At 43.5% G+C, this 14,173-nt stretch overlaps 1 protein-coding gene across 1 annotated transcript in view; it reads left to right on the top strand.

The window, feature by feature from the left end:
- LOC118774323 (ryanodine receptor 1-like) overlaps positions 1 to 12,995 on the top strand; it is a 78,055-nt gene extending 65,060 nt beyond the window's left edge. Inside the window, exons 89-106 of the mRNA XM_036523602.1 lie at positions 254 to 358; positions 5,620 to 5,701; positions 5,799 to 7,102; positions 7,387 to 7,454; positions 7,556 to 7,724; positions 7,865 to 7,951; positions 8,364 to 8,618; positions 8,868 to 8,998; positions 9,090 to 9,132; positions 9,256 to 9,392; positions 9,585 to 9,645; positions 9,809 to 9,955; positions 10,332 to 10,466; positions 10,598 to 10,754; positions 11,717 to 11,781; positions 12,061 to 12,161; positions 12,384 to 12,435; positions 12,900 to 12,995. Of these exons, the coding sequence (XP_036379495.1) occupies positions 254 to 358; positions 5,620 to 5,701; positions 5,799 to 7,102; positions 7,387 to 7,454; positions 7,556 to 7,724; positions 7,865 to 7,951; positions 8,364 to 8,618; positions 8,868 to 8,998; positions 9,090 to 9,132; positions 9,256 to 9,392; positions 9,585 to 9,645; positions 9,809 to 9,955; positions 10,332 to 10,466; positions 10,598 to 10,754; positions 11,717 to 11,781; positions 12,061 to 12,161; positions 12,384 to 12,435; positions 12,900 to 12,995 (3,195 nt within the window). The remainder of the gene's footprint in view (positions 1 to 253; positions 359 to 5,619; positions 5,702 to 5,798; positions 7,103 to 7,386; positions 7,455 to 7,555; positions 7,725 to 7,864; positions 7,952 to 8,363; positions 8,619 to 8,867; positions 8,999 to 9,089; positions 9,133 to 9,255; positions 9,393 to 9,584; positions 9,646 to 9,808; positions 9,956 to 10,331; positions 10,467 to 10,597; positions 10,755 to 11,716; positions 11,782 to 12,060; positions 12,162 to 12,383; positions 12,436 to 12,899) is intronic.
- Positions 12,996 to 14,173: the final 1,178 nt, after the last annotated feature.

Here is a 14,173-nt window from a genome sequence, read left to right as displayed (position 1 = left end):
GACAGAGGACAAGGGTAGAAATTTGTCAAATATAAATATAACACAGATAATATGAGATATTTTTTTCACTCAGAGTTATTAATGCATAGAATAGATTACCAGGTCTAGACCAGGCTTGACAGAGTGCTAGATATAGTATATAGCAGAACAATGAACCTAGCTGGACTAAATGATAAGGTTTGCATCATCAAACTCATCCTCTTTCAATGCTTCTCCCACATGCCGATGCTTCCCCGTCTCTGTGTCCCTCCAGGGCCCCTGCACAGGAAATCAGCAGTCCCTGGCACACAGCAGGCTGTGGGACGCTGTGGTGGGCTTCCTCCATGTCTTCGCCCACATGATGATGAAGCTGGCGCAGGTACGAGCCACATGCAGCCTCCTCCCACACACTGCCTGAACATCCTACACACTTCCCATCTCCTCACGGCACTGCACACTGCTCTGCATTTACACAATTTGCATCTCACACGCAGTGAACCTCATGCATACACACTACACCTGGATATTTTAGATATGCTTCCCATGCAGACTCTCAGTTCCAAACACACACCTCACACTCTGCAGACATGCTGGATGTATGTGCTGGATGATTCTAATCTACTGAAGGCCTACACAGTTTATAGAGACATTTAGCACTGCAGAAACACTCTTTGCTCATAAATACAAGGTGGGCACATTTGTTTAAAGAAAAAGATACAGTTTGTAAACAGACTGGGCACTCTGCTGTATTTCTTTTACAGAAACATGTATAAATGCATGTATACATGCACTAACTATGCTATGTACAGTATACACTACAAGCTGTACATAGTTTACAGTCATGTACTCAGCCACAGTGTGGAGTAGTGACTAGTTTACTGGGCCTACTGTGACGGTTTTGGAAATTTTGCTGTGATGCACTTTGATGTGGAAAGGTTAGCTTGAATCACTGTAGTGAAAACCTAGTGAAAACATTTTTTATCAATTTAATTCATTTATTAATATAATATAATGACAATACTGTATGCCAAAACTAGAAGCACTTTCCGAGCACACGTTTTGTGAACCCCAAAAGCCAATGTTTGTTTGTTTTTGTGTCCTTTGGTTGACTTAAATTATACTTTACTTTTCTCTTAAGAAGTAAAGGAAAATATATATTAACAGTTTATTAGGTACAGGTATTCATGTGTCTATGTTTTTTTCAGAATGCCTGTTTGTCAAGAATGGCTATTTCCTTGCAGTTAAATATTCTGTTCATAACTGATGGTCAGCGCAGGGAATTAAATGACAATATATGGGACACGTGGTGTTTTTTCATTGGTGATCAAAGGTGTCTGAGTTAAAATAGTATAATAACGTCTAAAATCCAAAATCAGTGACTTGTCACAGCATCTGTATGTACATTTGGCATTTTGCCTTCAGTCAACCGGAGTGGCCCAAACTGAGTATTACTGTCATATGTGACCCCCAGTTATCCAGATGCCTTCACACTTCCACACAGCACACAGATGGCCACTCACACATGGTCCACATCCACACATGCCTCTCGTACATGCAAACCCGTCTCTCCTGCTCCCACTTTCACACATACACACACACACGCACACACCTTCCACTCACCTGTCCCCAGGTTGCAGTAGCACCCACTACACCAACATTGATTTCACTCTGAGGTGTGGTACCTGCTGCTCTGCTCCTCAATCTCTCTGCCCCACACCTGTTTTTTCCTTTCATTTTTGTGTTGACAGTTGAGGTGCATTGTAATTAGTATGTCATTTAAAATTACCTTGAAAGAAGCTTTATTATTTCCCTAGCCCTTTTATTTCAAGTTTCTCATGAATAAATTGATATAATTTTATTTGACAAGATGCTGCAAACAGAATTATTATATTACAATCTGCTGCCTATTCTTTCAAACAAGGCAGATATAAGAGCTTTGTGGTTTGGTATTAAAATTAAGACTCTATTGTTCTTGAAGGCGGTAATGATATATTAATTGTATGAACTGTCTTTCACATGATCTGTACAGGGTAAAGTAGGTATTAATTTTTTTCTTCTGTTGAAGTGGTTTGGTCCTTGTTCATCCCTGGGAATGGGCTGAATCCTTTTTTGGGTTGTTTTTGTTTTTCTGCCTGTCTTTAAAGCTGGAATTAGCATGAGACATCTGGAGACAAGGGAACCAAGAGAATTCATTTTAGATTTCAGCAGATTTCATTTTCCATTTGATGACAAGATTTTTTCACATTACTTCAAAGATGGTCAGCAGTTATTGAGGGCAGCATTCGACTCTGGTTTCAAATCTGCTTTTTTTCACCAATGGATTTTTTGGAAAAATCCAAATGGTTCTGCATTTTACAGTATATTTAAAATATAAACTCAACAGCTGGAATTGACTCTGATGTCTATGCTCTGAGGACATGTAATTTTAAATTGATGGCCTTTAATACATTTCTTTAGAATACATTATTGGGATAGATCAGTTCAGTTTAATTGTTTATTTATTTTTTAATGAAAATTAGCCATGATGTGTTTAAGGCCAGCATAGGCGGTACTGGAGGGCATTTCCCTATCCTACAAGTCAGGTCTGGCAGATATATGAAATTAGTCAGGGATTAGTTAATTTCCCATTCCTCTGTTCAGGATAAATATAGAAGGAAAATGCTCATTCCAGACTTCCGTTCTTAATGGACTTAACACTTTTAACTAATATTAAAACATGTGTGAGGCATTTAAAAACAGGTGGAAGAAACAACCTGAGAAAAGGACCAGCCTACCTTAGATTTAACTTCCCCTGGTGGAATAAATGCCTTAATCTTCTGCTCACTCAGCCTGCATTTAACTTAACAGAGGTTGGACATACTTATCTCTGCTACTCTGTGTGTAGTTTTATGTTAATATGTGTTTATGTGGTTATTGTTTTCTTTCCTTTACATTTCTGGCATGTTTTTCTCTGTCTTCTAATGCCCTACTTCAAATCGTTTGGTGAACATCTGATCTGATCTGATCCTTTTTTTTTTTTTTTTTTTTTAAACTGCATTTTTGTATCCACTTTGTATCCAGCTTCTAGCCACAGATAAAGAATTAATTGGGAGTGTGCTGGTTTACCTCTTAGTTGGAACATTTGATCTTCACACAAAGCTGGACACTACAGGATGTGGCTGTAGCTTCCATTCTGACACATTTCTTCTAAAACTGCTGAGTCACAATGATCCATGGTCACATGTTCCCTAAGCAAACTCTCTTTGCAGAGGTAAACCAGAGCTTAAATACAAACCCCTCTCCGTAGATGATCATCTCACTGTTTGGTACATTATCTTTGATAAACATTGTTTGCAGTAATTAGAATGGTGTCCCAATGTTTTCAACCAGCCATTTTTACCTCTGAACACTATCTACTGTAGAATATAAAAAAGGAGGTGCCACATTGGACCTCTGCCATTTTCTGACAATAGCATTAGATTCCCTATATATCAGACCTAAGTGTCTTATTATTCCCTCTGCAGTTGCTTAAAATTATTTTATGATCATGCAATCAAGCTGAAGTGCATAATACCTGAGAATTTATTTCTTATAGTAACTGTCATACACAGAAAACCTTTCATTTTAGGGTTATTGGAACTAAAATATTATGACAGGAAAAAACATTGACGAAAATTAACAAAGCACAGAAGCTTGAGAGAAAGTAATAAAAAAAAATTTAAATTTAAAATAAGTATGCATACACCCAGAGGTGAGATTTAAAGAATACAAAAATGAATTAAAAATGTTGGTGAATAACATTTTTACTTTGATGTATAACCTTGCCAGATGCCCTCCGATCCTGGACTTCGAAATGGAGTAAGAACCTGTTTTTCAGCTGCCAGCTTACTCATAGCCCTCTGCTGTTTCCTACTCTCGGTCTCTCCCTTCTTCTTTTCCTTTGCCTCCATCTTATTTGTCTTTTCTCACTTTTTCTCCCTCTTTTTGAGATTATCAGATGATCCTTTCTCCGGAACACTTATGCACTAGTTCTGTATACTTACAGTATACTGTTTATACAGTTTTGTTAAGTTTTGATATTGTAATTCATGACATAAGAAGAAAATAACAAGATGTAAAAGGGAGAAAAAGGATGAAAGAAAGGAAAAAAGAAAAGGGACAGAGAAAGGGTCTGAGCTATTTGTGCACTTTGGTCAAATTTAGAATTATCTATTTACCATATTTACTATAGTAATGTAATTTTAATGTAGTTTTGAAGAGTGATATGGTGACCAGAGTGAAGCTGAGAAGCCAAAGTCTGAAATGATGCTGTCATGATTGAGCTATAATCTGTGGAAGTCTCCACCAAACCCTTTTAGACTGTAAATTTGGCAGAATACCTAATTCTGCAAAACATATCACTTCTGTTTAATTCCAAAGGCACCAACTATCTGTATCTCTTTGATATCAGTTTTTGAATATTATGGGCTGTCTGACAGCCAGGCAGCGGGGTTCCACTGTGCTCAGATTGGTAGCTGTTGCTTTCCCATCCCTGGGTAACACTCTGCCTCACCCAGCTCTGTGCCACGGCCAGCTTCTTATCCGAGTGCAGTTAACATGAGGGGGCAACCAGCTGGGCTGGTGGCGCAGGGGTCAGTGAGTGTGCTACTGATTAACCATCGAGCAGCCAGTGTGCGCGTGCGTGCGTGTGTGTGAGAGTGAAGAGAGCGCAGAAGCTGCAGTGTGCAGTCATTATTGTCCACTGCTCTCTCTCCCTGCTCCCCTCCTGTATCACCCCCTGCTCTGTATGTGCCTCCCTGTGTCTCTGACCTGTAATATTGCACTGATGCAATGTTTGAAATGCATGTCTGTCATTGAAATGCAAACCCAGGATCGTTTCTGGAGTAGAGCACACTCGGAGGTAAGGTGGTCACTGGCTCACCTCCATCCTCTCCCATCTCTCTGCTGTAGGCCAGCTCTGCTTGGGGGCTCCTTCTGTCTCCGGTGCCCTAAGTCCAGCATCCCTGCCTAGGGCCGATTGCTCAGAACCATGAGCCACTCAAGGGCCTAATATTACTATGAGTAACTAGTGTAACTATGAGTGAAAGAAAAACAATTTATCCTAAGTGCCCTTGAATACTTAGTGAAATACTGGCGCAATGACTGTCAGCCAGTAGGTTATTATTATTACTAATAGCCACTTTAACTCTAAAAGGCAGAGACCAAAAGGTTTCCATTCCCTGTCCATTCACCATTTCCACACTTTGAAGTCCAAAAGAAAAAAAACAAGCCCCTAGTGCCTGTCTCAGTCCAATCATGGACTGAGCAACCCCAAACTTTTGTCACCCTTTTTAACTAATGAAGAAGCACTTTGCTGTTGTGCTATTTTCACCATTACATAGCCATCAATAACTTCCCATCAACCAATATTTCTCCTTTCATGAGCAGTAAATAACTTATTTTATTCTGTGTTGATATGTTTATACATCCCAGCACTGGCACAGTCCCTGTTGTTTTACGTCTTGACATTATAATCATCCCGTAAGCCACTGTACTCTTCACTTGGTGGGTAGAGGTCAGTAATTCTCTGTGTGACCTTTGAACACAGATGAAATGTTGAAGTGTTAACAAGATGGGGTCGCTGTCCTGTCATGTTGTATGTGTGTATGTGTTGTGTTGTAGGACTCAAGTCAGATTGGACTGCTGAAGGAATTGCTGGATCTTCAGAAAGACATGGTGGTCATGCTGCTGTCTCTGCTGGAGGGTAATCATTTTTTAATTGATGAATCTCTCTCTTTGTGGGTTTCCTTCTTCCATTTCCTTCTCTCCTCTGTCTGTTCTTATTACTCCCTCTCTCACAGGCAACGTCGTCAATGGCACCATCGCCCGTCAGATGGTTGACATGCTGGTGGAGTCATCCAGCAACGTGGAGATGATCCTCAAGTTCTTCGACATGTTCCTCAAGCTGAAGGACATCGTGGCCTCAGATGCGTTCCGCGACTACGTGACCGACCCCCGTGGGTTGATCTCAAAGAAGGACTTCCAGAAGGCTATGGACAGCCAGAAGCAGTACACACCCTCCGAGATCCAGTTCCTGCTGTCCTGCTCAGAGGCTGACGAAAACGAGATGATAAACTTTGAGGAGTTTGCAAACCGCTTCCAGGAGCCAGCCAAGGACATCGGCTTCAACATCGCTGTGCTGCTGACCAACCTGTCAGAACATGTACCCCACGACACCAGGCTGCAAAACTTCCTGGAGCAGGCTGAGAGCGTGCTCAACTATTTCCGCCCTTTCCTGGGCCGCATTGAGATCATGGGCGCCAGCAGGAAGATTGAGCGCATCTACTTCGAGATCAGCGCTGCCAACCGCACGCAGTGGGAGATGCCCCAGGTGAAGGAGTCCAAACGGCAGTTCATCTTCGACGTGGTCAACGAGGGTGGCGAGTCCGAGAAGATGGAGCTCTTCGTCAACTTTTGCGAGGACACCATCTTTGAGATGAACATTGCCTCGCAGATCTCGGAGCAGGAGGAGGAGGAGAAGGAAGAGGAGGAGGAGGAGGTGACAGACGGTGGAGGGGAGGGATCAGGAGGAGGAGATGAAGACAGCAATGGAGAGGAGGGCCAGCCTGAGTCCACCTCGGCCTTTGTAGACTTCCTCAATAGCATGTTCAACTTGCTGAGCATGTTCACCTTCCGCAACCTGCGCCGGCAGTACCGCCGGGTCAGGAAGATGACCCTCAAGGAGATCGTGGTGTGCCTGGCCACCTTCCTCTGGACCATCCTCATGGGCATCCTGTGCTTCATCTACAGCATCTGCAAGGGCTTCTTCCTGCTGCTCTGGCAGACCCTCTTCGGCGGTGGCCTGGTGGAGGGGGCCAAGAACATCACCATGACGGAGATCCTGGCCAGCATGCCGGACCCCACTCAGGATGAGGTACATGGAGACCTGCCCGGAGAGCCGGGGGCTGGGGAGGAGCTAGAGGCAGGCGGGGCTGCTGACCTGATGGACACCGGGGGAGGAGAGGAGGAGGAAGAGGATAACCAGGAGAAGGAAGGAGGCAGGGTTCCTGGCATTGATGCCCCTGGGGGCCTGGGAGACATGGGGGACACAGCTCCTGTGGATCCCCCGACCCCAGAGGGCACCCCCTTGGCCAAGAGGAAAGTGGTGAGACACTTCCCTGAACAAACAAAAGCGTAGCAGAGCTCAGCTGTTGTACTTGTGTAACTCATGAGCTCACCTGAAACGGCCCACAGTGAATTATGCACATACTTTTTTCATCATTTTAGTCAGAATAAATGGCTGTATAGCTTTGTATAATCAAACACCAAGTTTATGTGCATTTACTGTGGAAGGTTATTAACTAAATACCTGTACGCTCATAGCTTAGAGGCACTGTCAGTTGTTACACATGGTAACTACCCACTGTCTGTTCCATTATGTATAAGCAGACTTCAGAAGAAGCTGAACCCGAACCCCAGGTTATAGAAGAGCCACCCCCAGAGCCTGAGAAGGCTGAGTGAGTATCGCTGTGTGTACCTGACTTTGTCTCTCTCTTTAAAGTCTAACTAACCATCCATGACTAAAATGCAACCTTCCTCATGTCTGTGCCTGCCTCAGTGCTGAGAATGGAGAGAAGGCTGAGAAGGAAGCTGAGGCCAAGGCAGAGATGAAAGAGGAGGAGCCTGAGAAGAAAAAGATGAAAAAGGCTGCGAAAGGCAAGAAGCCCACCAAAGAGGGAGGCTTCGAGCTCTGGAATGAGCTGGATGTTCAAAGGAACAAATTCTTGGTAAGGGAGTGCAACATATCATTTACTTCCTTTTTGGATAAAAACCTCAAACGCATTATCTGCATTTGAGTATCACCACAATATTGCGCACTGTAAACTGTACAGAAGTTGTGACGTTTTTCCCTCTCCTTCCTTCACAGAACTACCTTTCTCGGAATTTCTACAACCTGCGTTTCTTGGCTTTATTCATTGCCTTTGCCCTGAACTTCATTCTACTGTTCTACAAGGTCATCAGAGAATATTACTTGTTGTTCCTCTTCCCATGGAGTTGTGGATTACATTATCTTAGCACAAGTGTTTGTGTGTTAAGACCGGCAATGTGATGTAGTGTATAAGGGGATGAACTTGAATCCCAAGGGTTGCAACTTCAATTCCTATACTGTTTCTGTTGCCCTTAGCAAGATGCTTAACCTGTATTGCTTCAGTAAATATCCAAGTGTGTTAAAAGTTAAGTTAAAAAGTAACATGTAAAGAGTAATCCTTGCAAGTTACTCTGGATAAGGGCTTCTGCGAAGGAAATATGTAATGTGTTAAATTTTCCCAGGATTTTGCTTTTTCTGACTGTAAGCCCCCTCCTCCATGTTCCCTCACTAATAAGGTGTCTGTCTTTGCCTGCACCTGATTGTACCTGAATCACAGGTGTCAGACAGCCCCCCGGGAGAGGAGTTTGAGGGCTCTGGGATGTTTGAGGGCTCTGGCATGTTTGGGGGCTCAGGGGAGGAGCCTGAGGGGTCTGGGACAGAGGATGGCGGAGGGGATGATGATGATGAAGAGGGCCCGGTGTATTACTTCCTGGAAGAGAGCACCGGCTACATGCAGCCCACTCTCGCCTTCCTCGCTATAGTGCACACCGTCATCGCCTTCATCTGCATCATCGGCTACAACTGCCTGAAGGTGAGTGCCACGGTCGCACAGAGCTTTACAGCAGATTGTGAGTATTTTGGATATTATTCTATATCATGAACATTATTTTGAATTTTTCTTAATATTCATATGTTCTGATTTTGCTGTGAAAGTCTGTTAGTTGTCAGTATGCTTCATGTGATGAAGTGTCTGGATTTGCCACTTACAATGGAAAACCAATGGAAATGGTACATGCGTACATACATGTGCAAGTGTTAGAATATTATTGGTGTCTCCCAGATTCCGCTGGTCATCTTCAAGCGGGAGAAGGAGCTGGCTCGCAAGCTGGAGTTTGATGGCCTGTATATTACCGAACAGCCTGAGGATGATGACATCAAGGGCCAGTGGGACAGACTGGTCCTCAACACACCGTAAGAGGCTGTCACTGTCCAGACCTTCACATGATTTAAGATATGAATGAAGTTTTGTGGATATCTGTTAACACACATATTCTAATTGCAGCTCATTCCCGAACAACTACTGGGACAAGTTTGTCAAGAGGAAGGTAAGTGATCTTGGCGCTGGCTCTGTGTGAGTAAGACTGGGCTCAGTGGTGTCACTTTTAAGTCGCTTTGGATAAAAGCGTCTGCCAAATGAATAAATGTAAACGGTGCTGCTCTGTGCCCAGGTGCTGGATAAGTATGGGGACATCTATGGCAGAGAGAGGATAGCTGAGCTGCTTGGGATGGACCTGGCCTCGCTGGACGTCAGCAGCCAACAGCACGAAAAGAAGCCAGGAGGGCCCGACAATTCCATGTTTGCATGGTACTGCACACATACCCGCCCGCACACACACACACACACACACACACTGATTAATGAGTCTTACACGATTTAAATGCTTTTTTTTTGTCACTGTTTTCCTGGAGTGCATTCTCCTACTATTTTGGGACAATGCCATCTACTAAAACATTTGATCTTCCTTTTAAATTTAAACACCTGATTTTTCCTCCTCAGGGTCACATCCATTGACATCAAGTACCAGATCTGGAAGTTTGGGGTGGTGTTCACAGACAATGTGAGTGAAGAGAACGTTCACTGTATTGGTGCATTCTGTTTGTGTCATTGAGTCAGCTCCTCCATGTATGTGCACATGTGTGCGTGCTTATCCAAGATTGCTCCCTTGTCCTTTGTGGTGCAGTGCTACTTTGGTCACACTGTTCTGTGCTCCTGTTCTTCAGACCTTCCTCTACTTGGTGTGGTACACGGTGATGTCCCTGCTGGGGCACTACAACAACTTCTTCTTTGCCTGCCACCTACTGGACATCGCCATGGGCGTCAAGACCCTGCGCACCATTCTGTCCTCTGTCACCCACAATGGCAAGCAGGTAACCTTGTGCTCTCACAAATGGCATGACTCTTTGTGACTCTTCTGACCGCTCTGAATGGCTGATCAATTATCCACCCCTCTGGTTCTTATACACAACTCTGTACTCTGTTCTCTATATAGGCTCACTTTTGTCATGTAGTGCCTTGCTTTGGATATAGCCACAGATTAACCTCTGGGGTCTAATTTGATATACAGCTGAGCTTTCCCAGATTCACTCACGGCTCTCCCCGGTGGCCATGTAGCCTCATCCTCTGAGTGTGGCTCCAGTTCTTTCACGGTGAAGGTTAGGGTTACAGTTAGGTACAGCACAGTGTTTGTGAATGCATTAATGCCCTCCATCTCTCTTCCTCTCTCTCTCTTTCTCTCTGTCTCAGCTGATGATGACAGTGGGCTTGCTGGCCGTGGTCGTGTACCTCTACACTGTGGTGGCCTTCAACTTCTTCCGCAAGTTCTACAACAAGAGCGAGGACGAGGATGAGCCAGATATGAAGTGTGACGATATGATGACTGTGAGTGTGGGAGGGGCTGTAATGAGCGCATTTTTGTGTGTGTGTGTCTGTGTGTGACTTTACCCTGCCAATTATCTGTCAAGTGGCATTGTGTGTGAGTGTACCAAAGTGCCCTTCCTCTCCCCTCCCAGTGCTACCTCTTCCACATGTACGTGGGAGTGCGTGCCGGTGGGGGCATAGGAGATGAGATCGAGGACCCTGCAGGAGACGAGTACGAGCTCTACCGCGTGGTCTTTGACATCACCTTCTTCTTCTTCGTCATCGTCATCCTGCTGGCCATCATCCAGGGTAAAGCACCCCCGCACCCCTTTCCGGTGTCACATTAACATCCACGTATGACCTTGAACGCACCTTGAGCAGCGTATAGGGAAAGGCCTCCTAACCTTATGTAGTGTGAGTCATGTGGAAGAAACTATGAGTGAATAATTTCAGCAACTTTGGGTCATTGGGTGTTTTCTTGGTTGGTAAATATAAGCTTTGTCAATGCACTTATCAAGTGCATAAATGGTAAAGGGGTTATTAATGAGCCTGGAGCGTGGACGCCATTTTAGACATTAGACATTTTAGACATTTATTTGACATATTAGACATTTATTTTGCTCATGAGACATAGGCTTTGAGCAACTTAGTTCCCACTGCACCTGAACAAATATTTTTATCTTGCTAAGTCATTGAAAGTGGTCAAATAGCTCACTGTTGAGTCATATCATGAAAAGTCATGGAACCTTGTTCAAATCTAGTTCATTCTCACTTTTTTCTTCTGCAGTGATCAAAATGTTTCTTGCAAATTCACTACTTTGCAGTTGCAATTTTTATCCAACTTCAGTAGTGTCAGGGCACTGATATTCCAAAGAAATTGTCTGTCTTGTTTGTTTGTATTGTACATTAAATCCACTACCAAACCCATGAAAAGTCCTGGGTAACTACTGTTAACTGCCGAGAACATCACCAAGAATTTGAACTTGCGAAAACAAAATATTTTGGAAGTAGTGCTTCCCAGAAAGTACCACATGTTCTGAATTTCACAGGAAACAATAAAAATAATCCCTTAAAATGTTTCTTTTATCAATAGGGCGTCCTTGAATACTCTTACATTTTCTGAGTGAGTACATGTACATAGCTGGCTGTTTATTATAGCTATTCAGGTCATGACCTGTTAGAAAAATTGTCAGTTCAAGCCAGCTTTCTGTCTTATTTGATTACATGCAGCATAGCCCTGATGTCTAAAGTTGGCTGCTTTTGGTGTGCAGGTCTGATCATCGATGCCTTTGGAGAACTGAGAGACCAGCAGGAGCAGGTCAAGGAGGATATGGAGGTACAGTGCTCCTCTCAGCCTCTGACACAGTGTATAACACTGTCTAGTATGACTTGCCACTGCCCTGCATTTGCACCGCTGGGTCATTGTGTTTCTATGAGAAAGCCCAAAAAGTATTTGTAAGGAGTATATGTAGCTGTAAGTGTGCATACCTGCCATCTCGATGAATAATCCCAACAAATCTAGGAAAAGTCTCTCAGGGGAAAGGTATTTAGACTTTTGTACGCTTCTTTGCATATGTTTCCTTGACATGCAGTTTATCTTTGATGAATTTTTCAGACCAAGTGCTTTATCTGTGGGATCGGGAGTGATTATTTTGACACAACCCCACATGGCTTTGAAACCCATACCCTGGAGGAGCACAACTTGGCCAACTACATGTGAGTAACTGAACAATGTTGCCAACTACATGTGAGTAACCTAACAACTTAGTCAACTACATGTCAGTAATCCAACAACATAACAAACTACATGTAGCCGACTCACTCACGATATGTCTCCATACAAGGCAATGCCATATTTTAAAGGAGTTGGCATCAAAGTGGAGAGGGCCTTTCTCCATGGTGTTCTAACTGCATTGTCTCTTCTCCTGTCTTCTGTAGGTTCTTCCTTATGTATTTGATCAATAAAGATGAAACGGAGCACACTGGACAGGTAAGTCAGTCTGTTTGCCTCTCCATCCATCCAATCGCTCACTTCTCTGTCCTTTGTCTCACTGATGTAATTGTCAAGTCCATTCCTCAGCATAGTACACACACACTACAAGACCCACAGTGCACCAGTGAAGTGACTGTCAATTGGAGGATAGGTGCTACTCCAGTGAAATCAACATGACATCATAAAAAGCAGGCTCCTGACAGCTCATAGGGTGCTGCCTATGAACAGTGAGACGTAAAGACCCTGTCAACCCCTCCCAGACTCAGCTCTACTCCAATTGAATAAAGCCAATTTGTGCTGCCACCTTGGTCTCCTGGTCACTGTCAACTGATGATGCAGCTGGGATAGAACCCAGACTGTAGGGCTCAGCCTGCACTTGAAGTGTCCTCGCTGTTTTTCTCTCCTCTCTCTTTTCCTGTCCTCTTCTTTTCATCCGCTGCCCTCCCTCTCCTCCCCTCCAGGAGTCCTATGTCTGGAAGATGTACCAGGAGCGATGCTGGGATTTCTTCCCCGCTGGAGACTGTTTCAGGAAGCAATATGAGGATCAGCTGGGATAAACAGCGTGTCACAATGTGTGTGTTTGTGTGTGCATCTGTGAGTGTATGTATGTGTGTGTGAGAGACAGAACAGTGAAAAGTAGTGGCTTGTTTTGTTTTAGCAATGGAGCTCTGTCTGAGTGTGATGTGTCACTCAAAACTAAGTTATCAATAGAAGCCTGCGCATACAGCTTCTGTACTGTGTGTAGCATTGATTGGTAACATGTAAGACAAAAGTGAGAGAAACACTGACTGAGACTGAAACTCTGTAAATACACTCCATGGCCTTCCTTTGTGAGAGAAATGAGTAAGAAACAATTGTGCTGGCTTGGACTTGACAAATAACACAGACACAGAAATATGTGCATACATACATTAATACATACACACACACACATACACACCACCCTGTTTCTTTGTGTAATGAGTGAAGACGTGCGACTGAGTTTGTGTGAAATCTAAGCAAATCACAGTGCCTAAAACACATCAAAACTACCACAAAAGTAATATGGGGAAGAGCTTCGCTGATTTTATTATTGCTGTTACTATTATCAGTAAACGTAGTGTGAGTATTAGTGATGACACTAGTGTTATTCATGATTTGTGTATTTATTTATATCTTTATTTATTTATCCCTGATTGTGTTTTATCTGTTTGCTGAAGAATGTGAACATCACTAATGCTTTGGTGTGCCTACAACATACTTTTGCCATGAGATTACACATGTAATCTTCCATCCATTCCCCCAAAACCCTTGTTTGTATCGTGTATTGTAATGCCATCCCCATAATCTGGAGGGCTGGCACAGATCTCCCCATCTGTGGTCACACTGTAATGCCCGTGGAAGGACTGTCCTTGGTTCATATTCCACTTGCTCAGTTTTCTAGTTTTAACTTCACTGTCAGTAGCATGCATTTGAGACATTTGTATTTCTGACCCTTTTTCTGGGAGCAAAGGTACTATGTCTGAAATCCAAACAGCCTGTACAAGGGACTGCATTTTAGTATGGGGAGGTATATTCAACGTCATTTTTTTTCTCTGTACTTCTTCATTCATAAAGAGCCTGATTCTGTACGCCAGTGGTGTAATCAGTGCTTTTATCATCTTCTGCTCAAGCTTTTCCAGCTCATTAGTGAATCTTGTACATGTTATTATGCCGCTGCACTACTTCAACATGCAACCAAGAGTCAGGTTGAACA

Source organism: Megalops cyprinoides, chromosome 3 (assembly GCF_013368585.1).
Source record: "Megalops cyprinoides isolate fMegCyp1 chromosome 3, fMegCyp1.pri, whole genome shotgun sequence".
In the NCBI taxonomy this organism is placed as follows: Eukaryota; Metazoa; Chordata; class Actinopteri; order Elopiformes; family Megalopidae; genus Megalops; species Megalops cyprinoides.
The sequence above is the reverse complement of the archived record's forward strand: the minus strand, read 5'-3'. Positions and strand labels throughout refer to the sequence as shown.